This window comes from Natator depressus, chromosome 11, assembly GCF_965152275.1.
Source record: "Natator depressus isolate rNatDep1 chromosome 11, rNatDep2.hap1, whole genome shotgun sequence".
NCBI classification, from domain to species: Eukaryota; Metazoa; Chordata; order Testudines; family Cheloniidae; genus Natator; species Natator depressus.
In genome coordinates, this window is record NC_134244.1 from 2,900,281 (window position 1) to 2,923,095 (window position 22,815).

Below are 22,815 nucleotides of genomic sequence, written 5' to 3' on the forward strand. Positions count from 1 at the left end.
CCTATTATAATGGGTCACAAGAGCTATCTACCTAGTTTGCCGGTAAGGATATAGGGCACCGTCTTTAGTGCAGCTTTACAGTGCATTTATACAACTAGAATTGGAAAAATATGTACAATGGCCCATTTGATAGACCTCTGAAAGAACAGGACTTAGTTGAGAGCACAAGGGTGGTCTTCAGAAATTCCTATTTTACTCTATCTGTAAAGTTGACAGTAACATTAGACAAAGTGTCCACAACATGGTTATTCTATGACTGATAACATAGGTCCAAACAGAGGTCTTATTGAAAATCCTGGCAAAAGGACATTTCAACTGGCATACAGAACTGCCAAGTCCAAACAGTGCAGGAAGAGTTCAAGGAGCTCAAGAAAGATACAACAGAAATAGAAAGGGTCCGAAGACAGATATCAGAAGTAATTACAGACATAAAAAGACTTCCATAAGGAGAAATTAAAGACTAGAACCATTTAACTGGGAAATGGGACAAATAAGAGAGTACATGAGAGCAATATATAAAATACTGAATGGTACAAGGAGGGTAGATCAAATACAATTTGCCCTTTCTGGTAATACAAGAACCAGAGGATAGTCAGTGAAATTTGAAAGGCAACACAATTAAAACTGATAAGAGGAGAGACAGTTTTACACAGCACATAACTCATGTGCTGTGTAAAACACAGTGTGGAATTCATTGCCACAAGGTATAACTGAGATAAGCCAAAAGCTTAGTAGTATTAAAAGAAGATCAGACGTCTTTATGGACAGTAAACCTCTACAGTTACATAAAGTAAAATAAAAAAAGTATAAAACATAAACCCTCATGTGCTAGGGCATAAGCCAACAATTAACTGACAGGGACTAGAAAGATGCTTCCTCTGTTGGGAAGTTCTTTCATGTTTGTCTTATGGATTTGCTTTACTTTCTTCTGAAACAGCTGGTTCTGCCAATCTCAGAGAGGATACTGGGTTAGAGAGACCACTGATTTGACACAGTACGGCAATTTCTTTGCACCCTACTTTATGTTTCTAAAATCTGTCCCTCAATACACTTATAAATTCCCAAATTATGATGGATTTTCAGAGACAGCAAGAATTGTTTCCATTTTCCTAATTTTACATTCCAGCTAGGGTTGAAGGCACAACCAACTCTTACATGCCTGTACTCAAGCATCATGTCCTACAAATTCACCCCAAGGTCCAGTTTGCAGATAGAGTAAAACAGGAATTTCTGGTTATGGAACAGCTGCCATATGAGGAGAGATTAATAAGACTGGGACTTTTCAGCTTGGAAAAGAGATGACCTGGGGGGGGGGGGGGTATGATAGAGCTCTATACAATCATGACTGGTGTAGACAAAGTAGATAAGGAAGTGTTATTTACTCCTTCACATAACACAAGAACTAGGGGTTACCAAATGAAATTAATAGGCAGCAGGTTTAAAACAAACAGAAGGAAGTATTTTTTTTCACACAGTGCACTGTCAACCTGTGGAACTCTTTGCCAGAGGATGTTGTGAAGGCCAAGACTATAAAAGGGTTAAAAAAACCCTAAATAAGTTCATGGAGGCTAGATCCATCAATGGATTTTAGCCAGGATGGGCAGGGATGGTGTCCCTAGCCTCTGTTTGCCAGAAGCTGGGAATGGGCGACAGGGAATGGATCACTTGATGATTACCTGTTCTGTTCACTCCCTCTGGAGCACCTGGCATTGGCCACTGTCGGAAGACAGGATATTGGGTTATATGGACCTTTGGTCTGACCCAGTCTGGCCGTTCTTATATTCTTAAATAAAGTTACCATAAAAGAAAATATCGCACCCAAGCAAATGAAGTTTACCTGATAAGTGCATTGAGTGGAATTTTTTTCCAAGGGATACCCTGCTTAAGCAAATCATTAGCAAACGACTGAATTGAAAACAAGGACTGTAAAATGGCATTCATGTAGCAGGTATTTCCCAAGTTTGAAAATCTGAAAACAACAACAAAGGATATTATTGAACATTGACCTATTAAGCCGTTTGCTGTTCTCCATCCCAACTGCTCCAACACAGCTCCTCCCTCCTAGACCATTAGTAGGGTTGCCAGGTGTCCGGTTTCCAACCAGAACGCCCAGTCAAAAAGCAACCCTGGACTCTCCGGTTGGCACTACTGACTGGGTGGTTAAAAGTCCAGTCGGCATGCCCGCCCTAGCTCCGTGCGGCTCCTGGAAGTGGCCGTCAGGTCCCTGCAGCCCCTAGGTACATGGGCGGCTATGGAGGCTCCATGGCGCTGCCCCCATCCCAAGTGCCAGCTCTGCAGCTCCCATTGGCCAGGAACCGCGACCAATGGGAGCTGTGGGAGCAGTGTCTGAGGGCATGAGGTCAGCACGCAGAGCCCCCCCTGGCTGCCCATGCACCTAGGAGCTGCAGGGACCTGGCAGCCACTTCCTTGGAGCTGCAATAATTGCTGCCAAGACCCCCGTATTCCCTCCCACACCCCAACCCCATGCCCTCCAAACCCCTCATCCCCAGCCCCACCCCAGAGCCTGCAACACCAATCAGAAAGCTGGCAACCCATTAGTCATCTTGTATATCTGGAAAGCATCTATGGGTATTTCTACAATCTAAATATAAAAATACTGTGATTGATCATTTGGTACAGAGAATAATTTTCAAACAAGCTTATTCCTTTCACAAGTTTGTTGGATTCACTATATCAGCTACTAAGTTCCCAGGTTAGCATTTTCTTTTCCCAAACTGGGAAAAGGGCTCCTTACTCAGGCACAATTCTCACTCATTTCAGAACCAGGTCTTGAATTTGTTTCTATGTAATTAGTACACTTCAGTCTGCTCACATTCAGATGACAGGGGAAAAAAGTCTGATATCAAAGTAGCTGAAACTTACCCTTGTAGCTGTTGCTGTGGGTGGCTGGAAAGGGGCACTCGAGGTTTGTTCCATCCTGTGTAGTCTTGATTCGATCTCATTTTTTTAACAGAAAGTGGGGCTGGCTGAGAGAGAAACCCCAGGCTTCTTTTGGCTGAGGGCGTCTGACTTGATATGCTAGACCTACAGTGCAAAAAAAAAAAAAAAAAGGGAATAAAATGTAAGTTTTTGAGTGCACTGTTCTTTCAAGACAGTAGCAAAGACAACAATTATAGCTGATGACAAAAATGACAATCGTATCAGCCTTATCCATAGCACATGTCAAGGTGCTGCCTATTTACTCATGACAATTTAAATGGGATTGAGTTGCGGGAGAGAATGCTGTCCTACTCTACCTTTATTAGATTATGTCTTGAAGAATCTCAAAACAGAACTCACATACAGGAATCGCTTCACTAATAAAATGGTGCCGCCTTTGTAATGAATGGTAGCAGCCAGGCAGACAACTGGTGCGCACTACATTGCAAAATAGTGGGCTCCATATGGGAAGGGGAAACACTGGTCCAGAACATCCACCAAACCCCACAGCAGATAAGTCTTTTGTTTTTAAAGTACCATTGGACAAATCCCCATATAGTAAACTCTGGGAAGGATGGTCTGAGGCATGACTAGACCACAAGTCAGGAGATCTAGTTTGAATTTATGGCTCTGCCATTAACTTTCCATGTGAACCCCCTGGCAAGTCATTTAATATCTATACCTCAGTTCCTCATCTCTACAATATGGATAATATTACCTCTCTCCCTACCCTTTGTCTGGTATAATATGAAACTATGTGGGGCAGGGACTGTATCTGTCTGGTGCTCAGAACAACATGGCCCCAATCTGGCACTACAGGAATACAGCTACTTCTTATAAAAATAACTACACTTTATCTACCTGGGAAGGATGAAGGCTGATTCAATCTCACTGGCATTTGAACCATCTAGTAAATTCTAGAGTTTAGGTATTTTAAATGTGACACAGACCATTAAACCATCCACTCTTTTCCCTGCAGAGTTTGGTTTTGATCCCAGATTCTTCCAAATCCCTCAGGTAACATGGTGTGAAACAATCAAGCCCATAGAACTGAATGTGGGGCTCTGATCTTCACTGACACAGTCACTCCTATACCCAGCACCGGCAAAGCTCCCTTTAACAGCAGAGCTTCTCAACAGAGAGGTATGTTGTATATGACTTTAATACAACCCATGCTTTTCTTGGTGAAATCTTACAACATGCAAATTAAGAGATTTTAGGAAGCCCGTCTAGCCCAATGTGCATACAGACCACACGACAACCCAAGTCTAGTACAAAACAAGAGCAAGTTTCAGCAATCTTGCATTATTTATTTTAAAAAAAATGAGATGCACTTGTTTTCATGAATAAAATATGCATACCATTTGGTAAACACACGAAAATTCAAATGCCTAAATTCCTGAAAAACAGCTCTTTGTCCTGTAGACATAACACTACAGAGTCCTGCCTACCTGTCCAGGTTGGAATTGCCAGTGGAGTAGTCCTTTGATGCGGACCTGCTACCATAAAAGGAGGATGATTGTAGAGGCAAAACCCCTGGAAGTGCAACAGAAAAAACGTGTGTCATTTATTCCAACTAGCTCAGCTATGCGTACTGTACTTGAGGAAGATAAATGACTATACTTAATATGTAAAAGGTTTAAAAACCTTTTCACCAAGTAATTTTTTCAGAGTTGTGTAATGAAGGAAGTACTAGCTCTAAATACTAAGTGCATGTAGTTTTTTCATATAAGCTAAAGTTCAACTGGATACCTCCACCTTGAAATTCTGATTTGCTTATTTGAAAAGGGCTGTTAAAATGTGGAACCAACAACTGAAACAATGTAATGTGTATTTGTCAGTTGTTCAAACATGAAAAATAGACACACAAATCCTTTCTATGATTTCCAATACAGTGTACACAAAATTCAAAACAAATACCCTGTACTGAAAATTAAGTTTCTTTTCCTACTCTCCATTTCATGCTAAATTAATGTATATTTGCGGGCAAAACATGAAGTGTTTCAAATGAGATGTATTTTGACACCCCAGTGATTCGAATAATAAATGTTGCCATGTAAAACCGTAACTTCACAACATTCAAGCACGTCTATTAAACGGACAGAGAATTATTGTTCACTTTCATCATGGTTTTGGGATGGAAGATGCAGAGTTCAGGCGAACTGCACAGCCTGAAGGACGTTTACTGCTGCCACCTGTACTTGCAGATAAACAGAGAACTTCGCTTTCTAATTCTGAAGTCCTTTTAAAACCTATCCTTTTAAAAAAAGACTTCACTCATCAGTTCAGCATCAACCTTACTTGTTCGACTAGCAAAATTGTAGTCTGAGCTATACCAAAATAAAGTGTATTCACATTTTTAAATCTGCACCAGCCAATGTTTCTCACAAAGGCAGATCTAGATTACATTCCCCTTTGTGAACAAGGTGCTCAACGTTTAGAATTGCAATAAACTACATCCTAGAATACTGAAGGAGCTGACCGAGGAGATATCCAAGCCACTAACGATTATCTTCAAAAACTCATGGCGTTTTTCTGCGACCAGGGCAAGGCGATTTTCCTCAAAAGTGGACGTTCCCTCTCGAACAAGTCTACGCCAGTTATCCCTATCCCGGGCTGCTGTCTCTCAGTGTGTGTACTCCACTTAGGAAGGAACTGTCAATTGCACGCGTACAAAATGGGAAATGACTGCCTAAGAAGGAATACTGAGGAAAGGGATCTGGGGGTTATAATGGATCACAAGCTAAATATGAGTCAACGGTGTCACACTGTGGCAAAAAAAAAGTTAATAGCATTCTGGGATGTATCAACAGGAGTGTTGTAAGCAAGACACAAGTAGTAATTCTTTCACTGTACACCACACTGATAAGGCCCCAACTGGAGTATTGTGTCCAATTCTGGGCACCACATTTCAGGAAAGATATGGACAAATTGGAGAAGGGCCAGAGAAGAGCAACAAAAATGATTAAAGGTCTCGAAAACATGGCCTATGAGGAAAGATTGAAAAGTTGGGTTTGTTTAGTTTGCAGAAGACTTGGGGGGTAGGGGGAGGCATAACAGTTTTCAAGTACATAAAATGTTGTTATAAGGAGGAGGGTGAAAAATTGTTCTCCTTAACCTCTGAGGACAGGACAAAAAGCAATAGGCTCCAATTGCAGCATGGGAAAAACTTCCCAACTCTCAGGGTAGATAGGCACTGAACAAATTGTCTAGTGAGGCTGTGGAATCTCTGTCGCCAGAAGTTTTTTTTTTTTTAAGAACAGATTAGACAAACACCTGTCAGGAATGGTCTAGTTATTACTTAGTCATGCCTTGAGCGCAGGTGACTGGATTAGATGACCTACTGAAGTCCATCCAGTCCTACACATCCATGATTCTAAGAAAAGAATTGCATTAGAGTCTGTGTCTGCCACTTAACTATCTTGACTTGCCAGGACTATTTATTATGACCTCTCAAGGTCCTCTCCAGCCCTACATTTTTATGGTTTTATTAATAATTTGAATTACCATAAAGCCTTAGAGCCCTAGTCATGGATCAGGAGCCCACTGTGTTAGGTGTTGTACAGACGGACTAAAAGACAGTTCTTGCTCCCAAAGACCTTCCAGTTTAAGTATAAGACAAGAAACAATAGGTGGATAGCACAAGGAATCAATGAGGCCTGGTCTACACTACCACGGTAAATCAATCTATGCTACGCTACTCCAGTTACGTCAATAATGGTACTGAAGTCGACATAACTAGATCCACTTACCATGGTCTTCAGTCTACACTTCAGTCTTACTTCAGTCTACACTGCGCTGCGTCAATGGGAGACTCTCTCCCGCTGACTTACCTTACGCTTCTCGGGAAGGTGGACTACAGAAATCAACAGGAGAGCACTCTCCCATCGATTTAGCACATCTTCACCAGACTCGCTAAATCGATACCGCTGCATCAATTGCAGCAGTGCCAATTTAGTTCCGTAGTGAAAAGATTCCCTGAGAGAATATTTGTCAAAAAAATATATCAGTGCTCTTCGTTATTTTTTGAAGTGGGGGCCACTTTGGCAAAAAACCTTCAATGTGAGCACCACGTCAACCCGACACAGACGGTTGAACACTCCAAGTTCTTTGTTGGTTGATGTGGTAATATTACTGTTACTGGTAATATTGCTTGGGGTGCAGGAGGAGGTATGGGGGTCTGGCTCTGGGAAAGGGCTCATGGCTGGGGCAAGGGCTTGGGGTGCAGGAGAGAGTATTGCAGGCTGGCTCTGGGGGACTTCAGGTTGGATGTTGGAAGAGCTATTCAGAACCTGCCCATTGAAGAGGCGGCACCTACTTCGGGTGGCCCCCGCCCCACACCACTCCTGGAAGGGACAAACACGCCCCTGCAGCCCTTGGAAGGCACATGGCTCTGCGTGCTGCCCCACTCTGCAGGTACCACCCCTGCAAATCCCACTAGCCACAGTTCCCCGTTCCCGGCCAATGGGAGCTGTCACAGTGGTGCTTGCAGGCAGGAGCAGCACACTGAGACCTCTGCTCACCCACTTTCACCCCGGGGCCGGAGGGGCATGCTGGCCACCTCCGGGAGCAGCGTGGGGCCGGGGTAGGCAGGGAGCCTGCCTTAGCTGCAGCCCCTCTGTGCTGCCAGAGAGCACGATCAACAGGGAGCCGCACTTAGGGTCCATGGGAGCCGCCACTGGCTCATGGGACTTGCAGCGAAGAACACTGAAATGAATACTGGTCCCAGCATACCAGTGCCCGAAACACTGCCAAGTTTTTTGTAGACATCATGGCAAACAAAAGCTAGGGAAGGATTTGAAGGAGACTAATTAATGTGTGCGGCAGATGTTTATGGGTAGCTCCTCCCAAGAATGAGCCGTAACGTGGGAGAAAGCACAAAGGCGCTTGTTTGAAAATTCAGCATGTGACCGATGGAGGCTGGTATTAATCGAAGCTGAGAACTCAATAGTGAATGAGAGATGATAGGTAAACTTGGACCTGCAAGCCTGACTTCAGTATAGGGCAAACTGGTTGAAACTATAATAAAGAACAAAATTGTCAGACACATAGATGAACATAATTTCTTGGGGATAAGTCAGCATGGCTTTTGTAAAGGGAAATCATGCCTCACTAATTTACTAGAATTCTTTGAGCGGGTCAACAAGCATGTGAACAAGGGGGATCATCTTGAATACCGCCTACATCTTGAATACTGCATGCAGATATAGTCGCCACATCTCAGAAAAAGATATATTGGAATTGGAAAACATTCAGAAAAGTGTAACAAAAATGATTAGGGGTATGGAATGGCTTCTATAAGAGGAGAGATTAATAAGACTGGAACTTTTCAGCTTGGAAAAGAGAACTAAGGGGGGATATGATAGAGGTCTATAAAATCACAATTAGTGTGGAGAAAGTAAATAAGAAAGTGTTATTTACTCCTTCTCATAATACAAGAACTAGGGGTCACCAAATGAAATTAATAGGCAGCAGGTTTAAAACAAACAAAAGGAAGCATTTTTTCACACAACACACTGTCAACCTGTGGAACTCCTTGCCAGAGGATGTTGTGAAGGCTAAGACTAACAGGGTTAAAAAAAAAAAAAAAAAAACTAGAAAAGTTCACAAAGAACAGGTCCATCAATGGCTATTAGCTAGGACGGGCAGGGATTGTGTCCATAGCCTCTGTTTGCCAGAAGCGGGCGACAGGGGATGAATCACCAGATGATTGCCTGTTCTGGTCATTCCCTCTGGGGCGCCTGGCATTGGCCACTGTCAGAAGACAGGACACTGGGCTAGACAGACCTTTGGTCTGACCCAGTATGGCCGTTCTTACGATAGGCTGTGAAGGGCCTTGAAAGTGAATACAAGTAGCTTACGTTTGATGTAATAGAGGGGGGAGCCAGTGGAGGACTTCAAAGAGATGGCTGACATGGTCAAAGCGACAGGCTAGGAAAGCTATTTTTGCAGCAGCTTTCTTAATGGATATGAGTGGAGCAAGACCACATTTTTTTCTAGGCCAGAGGAAAGGAAATAAAATGCATGTTTACCTGATGTCCTGTTCTCCTCTGTCTGTTTCAGATTCAGCTGTTTCTCTCTGCTACTATTTAAAAACTTCCACGCTGGATCAGTTACAGCTTTGTTATTGCTACAGATAAATGGGAGCTGAAGTCAGAGCAGTTATGTGAAGTACAGCTTTTTGCTAGTTAATGTTCACACTTTAAATTTTTTTAGATATTTAATTCATTTTGGCCTTTGTTATAATTAACTATGAAGTATGTTGTACACCTCATCAGCAAACAAATTTAGCCAACTAATTCATTAAATAGGCCTTTTCACTATCATGTCAAACACACAGCCTACATATTTCTGTTGTATTAAATACCATCCCCCTTTGTGCTGTGACCTCGTACAAGTCAAAGCTGAAACCCAGTAAGACAACTTCTGTCAAAACCAGTGCAAATTACCACCAAAAGGCGAGTATCGCAGATATTTATTTAGCATCCAACACCATTATAGAAGACTTGTTCGGTTAGTGCTAACTTACAAGGCAAACACATTGTCTGCAGATAACATACTACCACAGAATTAACATACCTATATAGTGCTCTCTCTCACTCCCTAGGCCTTAACCCTTTCCAAACATATATTACAGTGTTATTTTGACAAAGATAGATCTGGGTATTCTTTTCAACAAGACTCATATTTGAAGAGTAGGTGGGCACACACAGGAGGAATTTGCATCAGAAACTACAAAAATAAGTAATAACTTACGATGAAGAATCATTTTCTTTGGGATAATCTTCATTCATCTCTGAACCAGAGGGCTGTGTTCTTTTCCTCTTTTCACTAACATAGCACAAGAATAAATCATTTCAAGGAATCATTAATTCAGACAGACAAAGTCAAACCTCTTCCTCCACCATGCATGCCTCACGTGCTCTCTGTATTTCCTGCTAACCTTTCACTATTTTCAAGTTTAAAATCTAAAATACAACAAAGAATTCTGTACACAGAGCTTTTTTAGGTTGTTCCCGGAGCTCATGGACCAGCCGTAAGCTGGAAATGTGATTGTTAACACTTTTTTCAAAGCAATACCAAAAAATTATAAAAATGAACCAAAAGGGCGTATACGTACTTGTACGTGCAGTAAATTGTTATTAAGATTACACATTTGTATAGTGCTAAATTTTGATGACAGCATATTGAAGGAACTTTATTTCATACCGGTTTTCCAATAAGCCCATTCTGTGAGGAGTTGATGAAGTGGGAGACACTGAAATGTTAATCCTGTTGCTAGGTGTTCCACTTCCTGGGGAAGTCTTAACAGATGTTCTACTTGGGCTGCCCAGCACCTTTCGAAATGGATTTTCTTCCTTTCCATCCACAGTCACTCTTTTGGAAGGAACCTGCAAAATCCAGCAGGGGAAATCCACAATAATCAAAACTGAAAATGACTATCGTTATTCTAAAGTGGCATTTACATGTACCTCCCACAAATGCAGTATATGAAAACAAGGAAATGCAAAAGTTTAAGGACAGTAGAGTTTAATGTTGCACAGATGGAGTAAAGATTGCATATGTGAAAAGTCATTGTAAAAACCACCACATTATGGACATGCATACACGAAGTATCCATGCAAACTTTACCCTTCTTCCCCTCCCACACTGTCAGCGTCACTGATGTTGTTTCTACAGCACACTAATTCTTTCAGATACAGACCATGTCTTAGGTCTTCTGAGATGCACCTACTACACCTTTGGGTGCTATAAAATAAAGTGCAATAATATTAAGACAGATATTTTTTAAGAACAGTATCCTGTTGCTGTTGACCAAACAAACAAAAACAAATGTAATGCCATGGAAAGAGGTGGCATAGTTGGCTAATTCTAAGTAATATTGGTAGGTTTCAGCTTGAGGACCGAACTAGAGGGACTAACCAGGTTGTATGCAGCATTAGTTTTTATTTTAAGACTAAGCAGCACTGAAAATTTGTTTGGAATAATCTTAAAACAACTTCCGTTTCGGGCTGCAATAAAAGGATTGACTTGGTACTTTCACAGAATTGTTATGTAACTGAAAGCCTTTGAATACGGAGTGAAACTTACAGTAAAGTGACTGATCTAGGCACCATGGCAAAGGGTTCTGTGTTCTTTGCAAACAACTCTCACCTCAGACCTGATAAACTCACTACACCAAACACATCTTACAGGATATTTATCCATAAAGAGTTACATATAAGGTACAGAAAGCTCATAACATGTCAAGATTCATCATCGTTGTGAGATGTATGTATGGGTAGTATTTAAGGAATAATGTATTTACACTGAAAGTATGCTTTATGGATTTGGAGTAGAAATTAGTCACTATGTCTCAGTGATGGCCCACTTGGGCAGGAGAGAGTTGTTACTCCACCCTGTTTGACTAGTGATGCAATGCAAGGCTCAATTGTTTAGACTTGCACAATACTAAATCTCAGAAGAAGAAACCATCTGGGGCAACAACAAAAAACACACACTGAAAGGTAGCACTTCACAAGACAGGGGTTCACCCTGTCTTTGGCCAGAAACAAAATGCTGTTTTCACTATAACAGACAAAGCAGCACTCTGTATCCGTTCACTGAGAAAACCCCCTTGTGGAGCATGGGTGCTTTCAGGAACATTTGGATCCTGGTTCTTGAGAAACTAGGCAGCTCTGCAACAGGCTGTACTCTGGGGGGGAACCTACTTTAACAAACAGGAAAGGTAACCATTAATAAGTGCAGATCCGGGGTCATATTTTGTGGATTTTGTTTTGTATTATAACCACCTTTTGTTTCCACCACTCTCTATTTCTAGTTAAATCTTTATTTTTATTGTAAATGCTCATAAGTGCTGTGTGTTTACAGGAGCAAGGGTTTAAGGTAAAACTGGGGTACACTGTACCTTTCAGAGCAGAGGACCTGGAATTTCTGTGAGTAGCCAGTGTCAGGGGATGGATAGCACAGGGCAACAATTCAAAGTGTACTCCTGGGCCGATTCTGCACCAAAAAATTCAAAACTCGGCACCAAAAAAATTCAAAATTCTGCATATTTTATTTGTCAAAATAATGCAATATAATCACACCAGTTTCAATTGTTTGGATAATATATTTAAACTACAATACAGAAAAAAAGTCACAACAACTATTCGTCATTTCCTAAACACATGAAAATTAAGTTAAACATTTGGTAACTAATACCCTGCATTCCAGTAGTAATTCTGGATTTTCATTTAAATTACATTACAGAAGGGAAAAAAAGAAGGAGAATGTCATTTTAAATTGCTCAGACTTTCACATATGAAAGTCATAGTATTCCTAATCATTGTCCCGCATTTCAGTGCAATCCAGTATTGTCATCTAAATTATAGTACAGAAAACAAAGAGCCTTCAAGTTTTTCTCACCTAGTGATTTCCCTCTGCTAGAAAGGATCAAATTGTACAGTGAAAAATTTCTCTCTGCATCTGCAGAATTTCAGACAGCATTTATGCAACTCAAGGCCGGTTTGGCGATATTTGGAATTCTCGGTCACTGAAAGCCAAAACACTTAGAGGTCTACAAAAATAGGTTGACATTGAATAGCTTCAGGCACAAACTTTTCCCTGTACAATTTTAGCTCCTGTTCAGATACCTCAGAAAAAACAGGTATTGTTTGAAAGTATTCACAGCGCTCTGGCAGGATATAAACACGATGAGGATCGAATAACCTACAAGCCTTCAGAAAATTTAGACCTGGTTGTCCAAATGACAAATATTTGTCAAGCTTTTCAGATGCTTCATGGAATGCCTCTTTAAAGAAATCTAGACCGGCAAATCTTTTAACAGGAGATAAGTTTTCTGCCTCCCTAAATTTGAAGAACTCTGAGGTGCTTTCTGAAGGGTGTTCTAGATGTGAACTGAAATATATCTGTAGTTCTTCCAGAAGGTCAAATGCTTTAATTGTGCAAGGCTTCCTGCTCTCAAATGCCAGATTTAAACTGAGAATTTGTTCACAAAATTACGTGCTAGAAAAGTGATCTGTACTTTCAACCATGCATAATTAGTTGGGTCATTCAGCATTTTCAGAATAGTTTGCACAGAAACTGGGGAGCTGCTATTGCACTCTTCATTAAAGAACTCTTTGTAGCACTGAAAGTTCTTAGAGTGATACCTGACAGCATGGAACCAGCTGTTCCAGCGTGTTCCACCTGGGCTAGGAGGCATGGATGCTTTGGCATCTGGAGACTCCTCTTGTGGTTTCTGGTTCATGAAACGGAGGTACCTCGCTCTCCTACAACCAGAGTTATAGAACATGTTTTTGAAGCACCTTAAAATGTATCAACCAGCTGAAAAGGCTTTCTAAATGATTCACCAATTAAGTTAACAATATGTGCCAAACAGGTTATATGCATAGAATTTGGAAACCGTGTAGAAAACACAAAATCAAATGACATTTTCATGTAACTAGCATCGTCAGTATCAATTACTACAACATTTTCATAGTCAATCTGGTACTCACTTACTGCTTTGAGTACAGCCTGTGAAACAGCGGAGTCATTAACAGCATCTAAAACACCGTATCCACCATAAAAGAGTTAACATAACACTGCAATAAGGTTGTAATGGTGCAAACAGTACATTCAGAACTGATCTTGCCTCATCATCACAATATTCAACAAAGATAACAGTGATTTTCTTGTCTTTAAGTTTTCCTTTTCTTTGAGGTACACTTCAGGTAAGTACGTCTCAGTCAGTTGTGTCCTACAAGGAATTGAACCACCATTCTGTACCCTGCTGTCAAGAAATTCCCTCACAAGCAGGTGGTCAGTCTTTGACAGGGGGATGTTGGCACCTGCTAGTGTCGTCACGCATGCTGTACAAATCTGAAAGCAGAAGAAGTTAGATAGGTCTTGAGTGAGCACAAAGATTTACCATCCATGTAACATCTTTAATCTTAGATTAATACATTTATTCATATATTTAGCTCTGAATTTCTAGATTTTAATTTAGATTTATAGTATAGTAAATGATCACAGTCATCATTTACAAAAAAGTCGTTTAAAAACAGAGCCGTCTATTGAAGATTTCAAAGAAAGTGGAAAGATCCCATCACTATGACTGTTCTATGCTACTTATCTTATTTTTCTGTATTATAACATTTTCTTATATTTCCACTCACCTCCACATGTTCTCTCTCTGACGGTGTTTTGTTTTTCAGTGGACTTGTAATGGTCTTCTGATGTTTATTTCTGCCTTCCTCTTCAGCCGCATCTTCCTTCAGTTTGTTTTTTTTTGATGCAAAATGAGCCATAATTACAGACCATCTGTCATAACTGAGAACAACACTGCACAATGTGCAAAATAATTTGTTCCCATGCGCATGAAGTTTTGTGGGGAATTCTCAAGCACAAGAAGCTGGTGTAGCTGTTTTTGATGCGTGATATGAAGGCTGTTCACATTGTGCAAAAGAACGAATATCCCTTTGCCCTTTGACAGGTTTCAGAGTAACTGCCGTGTTAGTCTGTATTCACAAAAAGAAGAGGAGTACTTGTGGCACCTTAGAGACTAACCAATTTATTTGAGCGTAAGCTTTCGTGAGCTACAGTTCACTTCATCGGATGCATACTTTTCATGCTGTGTGTGTATATAAAAAGATCTTCTACACTTTCCACATTATGCATCCGATGAAGTGAGCTGTAGCTCACGAAAGCTTATGCTCAAATAAATTGGTTAGTCTCTAAGGTGCCACAAGTACTCCTCTTCCCTTTGCCCTTTGGTAACTTCATCTGGACCTGGCTGGGTACTTTGGGAAGTGTTTGGTTCTGATTGTCCTGACATTTTATTGACTGCTTGGTAAATGTTTTATTTGCCCTCAAAGTCTTTTTTTTTTTTTTTAAATGGATGAGTAAAATAAAATAAAAAAATTAAAAAAAAAGTGAGAAGGCACACAGATCTTCCTAGCTGAGGATTCCCTTACTGCCATTTACAATAAGACTCCTTTACATCACTCTGGTAATGTAGCGGCCTTAAAACTTTCACAGATTCCTGGGGGAATTGACTGAGAATGGGAACTGTTTACTAACAATAGGAACATTAACAATGTTACTACCAGGCAGGCTGCTACATTTCTGCCTTAGAGAATGAGAACGATTAACCATCAACAGCAACTTTAACAACATTACTACACAGTCAGGCTGCTACATTTGTGCCTGAGAGAATGAGATCAATTAAGTAGCAGGCAGGCTGCTACATTTCTGCCTCTAGCCTGCCTCATGCATAATAAAAAGCTGTACCCTTCCATGCCAGCGAGCTGCAGTAGCAAGCAAGAGGAACAGAGTCTCTCTTTCTCTCGCTTGTTGGCATGCACGTAAGCCCAGCCCTGCACCCCCAAGACGATGCTCAATCATGCAGGCACACATGCCCTGCCCCCCTCCCCCATCTCTGAGGCTGCTCTAGGCACACTGGAACAGATGCACTGCCTGGACTTCCAGGGACGAGGCACATGTCCCCCGGCACATTTATTTTTTGTTTTTCTGTGCAGGGGGGCACAAGAAAATGCGGGCCATATGAATCCTGCACCTCCACAGGGGACAGAATTCTGTCAGGAGTAAAAGGGACTCAGGGATGGAGTGCAGCTACTGTTAAACTGAAAGTTAGAGCTGGCATAGCCTAGAAGAGTGCTTGAATGGCTGAAAGGCTGGTGGTGTCAGGAAACTGACACCCAGCTTCAACAAGACTCTCCTTCAGTGAAGACTGGGGGTAGAGCAAGGTGACTTGCAGTCCTGGGTATCCCAAGAACCGTCACAGCAACAAGCAAAGGAGTCAACAAAAAGCGACCCCAAGAAAGGTGGGTTTCAGTAAAGTAGGTCTGACGATTTTGCCTGAAAGGCTGAAGAGAATCTCACGAAAGATTAAAATCAGACTAATCTGATACCAAAAACTGTTTAACAGACGTTTACTATGCAAAATGTCACTTCCAGCCAAATCTGCCGATTACCGTATACATGAGCTTTGCATTTTTATTTCATCTACCATACCCAACTTCTGTGCAGTGTTTCACCATAAAAACTTAAAGCAACATTCAGAACTACGCTGGGTGCAGACCCTTAAGTATATGTTTTCCTCCTTTACTTCACTTCTCCAGCAGACTGACTTGCCTATCCAACAAGGAGTAAATGCACCCTTCCAGAGCCAGTCAATGACGTTCCTGGATCATACAGAAGACTGGAACACACTTTTCCCACTACCCTACCAAATGGTCAACTAATTGTGTGTATCTCTCTCTTTCTGACCCTGTCCTGATTCAGAAGGCTTGGGACACAAACTGGAATCACCTATTGTGCTACTACAATATGCATCATACACACAAAATGAGGGGGGAAGAGAGGAAGTGATTAAAAGGAACTGGGGGAAGAGCAAAGATCTGATGTGTAAACAAACTGTTTAACAAACCTGGTTTTCAATATATGGAAATTGCCTGTTAGCTTCCTTCTGGGTCGTCCTGCTGCCCAGAACACCTCCAAAGCTGCCAGATCCCTGAGACGGTTTCACAGCTGACAACAAATGCACACGCCATTTAGTTTACTTGTAGTTTTATATATTCTTGCTTTCTTTGTCAGAAATCATTTAAGGCTAGATTTTCAAAACATTCACCAGATGTATGTGTAAAAACCAGAATCTATATCTGGCAGACAATACAATATCAGGAGTGCATGTGTTTAAAAAGCAAAAGTTTACAGATTTTCCTCCTACAGTCTGTGTACTTAATGTGCAACAAAACCCAAGTGTTCAAAGAAAGGAGAGGAAACTGTGCATGTCTCTGAACATGGTAAATGATTGGTAACCATTTTTCAAATACCAACTCACTTATACATTAAATACTATGCATGCCAACATTGCAGGAAAGTTACATAAACGTTAAAATAAAATTGAGTTCAATGGCCCAAAGAAAAGTATTCAAACAAAAACAATGCAAGAAACAAACAGCTTTAAAAAAAGGGAAGATGGTCAAAGATGGACAAAATGGTCAAAGGTGAACTGACAAACTAATTCAAAATCTTATCTTTATCCAACCTGCTATTAACACAATTTGCATTGTTTTGCGCTTACCAGTATGAAGCCGGTCATGGAGGACTGCATCCAGATACATCCTCATTTCATTTGCGTCCTTAGATGGTACCTTATCAATCGTCAGGAAGCTGGCATCCTTTAGGGTTAGCATCAGGCAACACAATTTTCCACCATTTGGTCGTAGGACCACAGTTTTAATGTTATGGCTTAGCTGGAAAGAAAGTAAAGGTATAACATAGATCACTGTAAGAAATTAAACTATTTAAGTACTTCCACAATAAAAGAAAAAAAAACTCCAAAACCAGTTATGTTGGCCAAGAGTTATAAAGAAAGAAAATGTACTTAAATACAAGTATTTCCCCCTCCTCCATACTGAGTCATCACTAAACCTTAAGTTAATATGGTTAATGAATTTTTAAAATGCTGCTCAGAAAAGGCAACACTATCACTGACAAGCCCCTATTTTCAAGTGTTTACAACATTCAGAAACTTTCTTCACTGGATTCAAATTTCTTGATTCTCTCAATCCTAAATGAATGAGAGGCCAGTAAAATTTCATTTAGCTGCCAGAGATATCAAAATTAAAGAAACTTTTAATCAATTAAGCATTTTTTTTCAGATTTTTATCTGTTGTTCAATAACTCAAGACTTTTAGAAACTTTCATATAGTTTAGCCCTCAAAAGGTAAAAATTCTTGACAAGTTGGAAAAAAACTGGCTTGGTAATCAGTAAGTATCAAAAAACTGCTGAATATGCAGTACATATTTAATTTGGTTTTTTTTTTTTTTTAATAGAGTAAAAAATTTACTAGTGCAACAAATCAAATACAACATTAACATAAAAAAAAGTTGCCCTCCCTAATTAATCTATATATTCCTTCTCACTTTCTGCTAGGTTGGCTACGAGAAATCACCTGACCAATGATACTTTTTTTGATTGCGCGTACGTTGAGGAAAATTTTTAAACAGATGAATAAACAGAGTTCTTGGTATCTTCAGGAACCAAGTTATGCATCACTGTAACATTTCTAGTGTAGACATAATCCACTTCAGTCAGTGATTAGTTTTTCATTTGGTGAAGCTACCCTTCCACCATCTTTTATGCCCAATCCTTGGTTTTTTAATTAACTGAAAACTTTCAGTACAGCAAGAATTCAAGTGGGGCCTTCAAATCTTCCACTGTCTCCTAAAACAAGCACACCAGAAAAGACTCTCAATCTTGTCACCATCCAAGGTCAAACCTCCTGTTGCAACTTAAAAAGCTCTGAAGACATAACAGTATTCATCATCCTCCATTCTCTCCAGCCACCAGTTGTGTCTTGTTTAAACTAGATTATAAAGTCTCTTGGACAAAGAGTGTCTTTTACTATATATCTGTATATAGAATCTAGCACAATGGGGCCCCAACCCGGCTGAGGCCTCTAGGCACCACTAACAATCATTTTTTACAAGTATGAAGAGCTGCTAGCTTCCAGAGAGAGAAAGATTTAATTCAATTTGCCTCTATAACAGGACAATAGGGTCTCCCAAATCTGCAGATGAAGATGTTTCTGATTAATCTGAACTTGAAGACAGAAAAAGGGACTTTTAAAATTTCTCCCAGTGTTTCCTATTACAGGAACTGTTGTTTCAATACATGAATATCACCAAATTGCTGAGAATTAAGTTCACACACTTTGCTTATCACCTTACAGTTGGCATGATCCCTATTTTTCTACCAATATGCTCATTAAAATCTTTGGTAGCACATGATACTAGATTTACTCATCTCACCAATCCAAACAAATTCCCTGCCAATAATACACAACTTTGCTCTTCCGTTCCTAATGTAGATTCAGCAGGTACCTTCTGGACCATTAAATCCGTCCTATCCACTGAAGGGAACCCTCCCCAGGACTCCTCAGGTAAGAAGGCAGACAGTCCTTAGGGATATTAAATATACAGTAGCACTTAGACGAAGAATCACCCAAGCTAATCTTTTTCTTACATAGAAAACATAGGACTTGCCATACTGGCTCCAACCCAACTTTTATGCTTTTATACTTTATTTATCTTTTTTAGATTGTAAGCTCTTCAGGACAAGCACTGTATCTTCATGTGTGTTTGGACATGGTGTTTGGGGCACCCACTGCAATTTAAAAAATAATTAGGAGGAATGGGATGTAAATAAGAGAAGGAGAATTTAGGCTGAATGTATGAGACTTCCTGACAGCGAGATCTATCAAGTCTCCCAAGGGAAGTGGTGGAAGTCAGGTTTCTTGGCACATTTAAAATCTAGACTGGACAGAACTGTAGTCCATGTACAACAGTGAAGAGTCTTGCACCTGGACTGAGGATATGTCTACACTGGGAATTTTCAGCAGTTCAACTGGGAAAAGTGCTAGTGCAGACAAGGTGTAGGTGACCTAATAGGTCTTCACATACGTGCTCTGAAAGTTTATCAAATAAGCAAAAAGAGTTTCAAAAAGGTAATTAAAAAAGCAAGATACTATATGGTTTGGTCATTTTCTTTCATGTCTTAAGCTTTTTCATTTCTTCCCAATTAATGGTTTGCTCACTCCTGCCTTGGCATTCCACCCAACAATACACCTGAATAATTTAAAGTCTGGTTACACAAAAGGATTAGTGTTCTGGAAATGAAAACCAAGGAAGAGTCACAAAGGGAAGTTTGTGTGATACTTAGTAGTCTTGGAGATGACAGCTGTTCACAAAAGGGAACAATCCATGCATTGCTCATACAAAACACCTTGATATTTGGAGTACCTGAAATGTCTTTGGAATTCCTCCAACATTGTAGTGAACCACTAGACTCACTTTGTTGTCCTTCTCCACAATTTCAAAGCTTCCTTCTTTCCATTTTGTAATCCCAGTTTGTATGCTGCGCATCCGGACAGGTCCATGCACCTTCAGTGGAGCCATTTTTTTTTTTTCCAAATAAATAACTTATAACAGATTAACTAAATTTACTTCACCTTGAAACCTGTTAAAAATAAGAAAATTAAAATTGGCAACTGGCAAATATATCTGTGTAAAGTGTAAAAATAAGGAATAGCGTATTTTGCAGGAGTTTAGTGAAAAAATAGAATACATTAAACAAAACATAGATAAAGAAATCTTCCACAATTTGGACAGCATTACTTTAACCCAGTGGTCCCCGAACTTTTCAGGGTCATGACCCCCTTACCCCGTCCATGCTCCCCCTCCACCAGGCTGGGGGTGAGGCGGGGGGAAGAGAAATGTGGACAAGGGTCAGGGGGCTGAGGCTGGGGCCACAGATGAGCACTGGGCCAGAAGCAGAAGTGGGTGGATCTCCCTCCCGGTTGGTCAGCCATGGGGGCTGGCCCAGGCCCCAGCCATGGGGTGTGCCCGACAGTTTGGAGATCTCTGCTTTAACCCCTAAATGTTTAACGTTGGGTGAGACACCAAAAGATCTTGCAAATCTAATAATGTAGTTTCCACAGAGTTTCCAAAACAAATCCACCTTTAGCTAAGACCAAGCAGGGAATGATGATGGGTAGGGGAGAAAAAACAACACTTTTTTTTTTTTTTTTTTTTTTTTTTTTTAAGGAAACCGCTTTTTTCCAAAATTAGACAATAAAACATCTAATGAGAAATCTGCTTTTAGTAACAAAATTTATTCTTTGTATTTTACATGCTTGAATCACTGTCACCTCAAACTCACACATTTCTCTGTCTCAGCCACCTGTTGCATCTTGTCATTGGTCCAGATTGCAAACTTTTGAGTATAGATTGTATTTTTACATTGGTACAGCACTTAGTACAATGAGACTCCAACTTGACTGAGGCTTCTAAGCAATACTAATACAAATTACTAAAATAACGTGACAAATTATTCTGTAAATACTTCATGTTTTGATAGGCATTGTCTGATACAAGCTTCTTTCTTTCCTTGGTTTTTAATAATAGGAGCACACATATAACCACCCTTTTCTATTTAACTTTTGATTAAACACTATTCTTAATTACAACCTAGACACACACAAGGTACAGTAACTAAGTAGCAGGGTCAAATCAGTTCAAGTTTGAACAACACAGTTTTAAGGGAGTTTCTTTAAAGACAATGAGGGTGTTTCCGCAGGTTAATCAGCAGCAATATGTATAGCAGAGTGCCTTACTGAACCTGCCCTTTCATCACTAACTCTGACACAAATTCCATGAAAGGCGATGCAGTTTATCCAAAAACACAAGACTAAGAAGTTGCATTCCATCACCATTCCCTAGTGTAGACTTTATCTCTCTCCATTTCTGCTCTGCTAGTGAAAGCAATGGTGGGAGACGCCAATACACACAAGATACAGGTGTCAGCTAGATCTGCTCTCAGCAAGGTTATACACGTTAGTCAAAACCAGTGCTTCCTCCATTAATGGCACCTGTAGAGCTGCACTGGAGGGAAATATTAAGCAAAAGTCTAGCGTAAACATATCTACAGACCAGACTGCTGTCAATGGCTAAAGCTAAGTACTTAAGTATTTTGCCACTTTTTATTGCAGCTTATTCTCTCCACTCCCCTTTAGTTTTCTTGCAACAATGTAGACAGGCCAATTGGATGGAAGACCGCAATCTACAGACTCACACCTCCTCAGACATTCAAACAGAGAAACATTTTCTGACCATGACATTGCCCCGACCGCATTTTTGATGGTGAAAGAATTAGGGAATCAGAGGCACACTTTCTTTTCCAAATATCAGAGGGGGAGCCGTGTTAGTCTGTATCCACAAAAACAACGAGGAGTCTGGTGGCACCTTAAAGACTGACTAATTTATTCGGGCGTTAGCTTTCGGGGGTAAAAAAATCCACTTGCTCCGGTGCATGAAGAAGTGGGTTTTACACCCACAAAAGCTTAGGCCCAAATAAATTTGTTAGTCTTTAAGGTGCCACCGGACTCCTCCTTGTTTTTCTTTCCCAAAGAGCAATTTGATACCCATACGCCCCAGGAGGACAGGCCCTGACCTTCTTCATCATCAGCTGCAGGCCTCTGTCCAGCCCCAGGACTGCTGTGCTGAGGTCAGCGGGGGTCGCTAGACCTGCCAGCCCTTCCCCACACGCCCCCCTAGGTTGGGGGATCCAGAGGAAACCAAGGCCTGGAGCGCGCGGGGCGGGGGGGGGGGGCTCGGGCTTACTCTGGCTGTTGGCAAGGGCAGGGGGCCCCCCAGGAGCGTCCCAAACGCCACAGGCCGGGCTCAGGGGCCGCCTAGGGGGGTGGGGGGCACAGCGCGGAGGGGAGGGAAGCCGCCAGGGCTGAGGGCGGCCCGAAGAGGGAGCACCAGGCCGGTGGGGGGGGGTCGGGGAGGGCTGCGCTCCCTGTGTGCCGTGAGGGGGGGGCGCCTAACGCGCAGGGCTAGAGAGCGACCCCGGGGCTGCCCGTGGGCGGCCGGGCGGGCCGGGGTCCCCGGGGGGGGACCGCAGCGCCGGGGGGAGCCGGGCTCCCCTTGTCTGCGTGTGCGTGTGAGGGGGGGTTATGGCCCCTCCCCGGCCGCCCCCGCGGCTTCCCCTCCCGCCGGCCCCGGCCCCGGCCCCGCTACCTGCCGCTCGGCGTCTCCCGAAGCCTCGCTCGCTCCTCAGGGAGACCGGGGGGCGGGGGAGGCAGATGGCGGGAAGCGGGCAGCAGCGCGAGACTCCCCGCGCGCGACACGCACGCACGCCCGGCGCGGGCACGTCACCACGCCGCGGAGCACGCGCGCAGGCGCCGGGTGGACGCCCCGCGTCCCCGGACACGGAGCGCTCCCTGCCCCAGAATTCACCGCGCGCGGGCTCGGTCCGCGCCCGCCGGCTGCGCGCGCTCGGCGCACGTGACGGGGTGA

General features: G+C 41.9%; 1 protein-coding gene across 1 annotated transcript in view; it reads right to left on the reverse strand.

Annotated features, from left to right (window-relative positions):
- USP37 (ubiquitin specific peptidase 37) overlaps positions 1-22,674 on the reverse strand; it is a 52,712-nt gene extending 30,038 nt beyond the window's left edge. Inside the window, exons 1-10 of the mRNA XM_074967025.1 lie at positions 22,537-22,674; positions 19,756-19,972; positions 17,033-17,204; positions 16,376-16,476; positions 10,150-10,331; positions 9,697-9,771; positions 8,973-9,070; positions 4,392-4,476; positions 2,884-3,045; positions 1,838-1,969 (exon numbers count right to left, since the gene is read on the reverse strand). Coding sequence (XP_074823126.1) covers positions 1,838-1,969; positions 2,884-3,045; positions 4,392-4,476; positions 8,973-9,070; positions 9,697-9,771; positions 10,150-10,331; positions 16,376-16,476; positions 17,033-17,204; positions 19,756-19,911 — 1,163 coding nt within the window. The 5' untranslated portion in view covers positions 19,912-19,972; positions 22,537-22,674. The remainder of the gene's footprint in view (positions 1-1,837; positions 1,970-2,883; positions 3,046-4,391; positions 4,477-8,972; positions 9,071-9,696; positions 9,772-10,149; positions 10,332-16,375; positions 16,477-17,032; positions 17,205-19,755; positions 19,973-22,536) is intronic.
- Between the last annotated feature and the right edge of the window lie 141 nt (positions 22,675-22,815).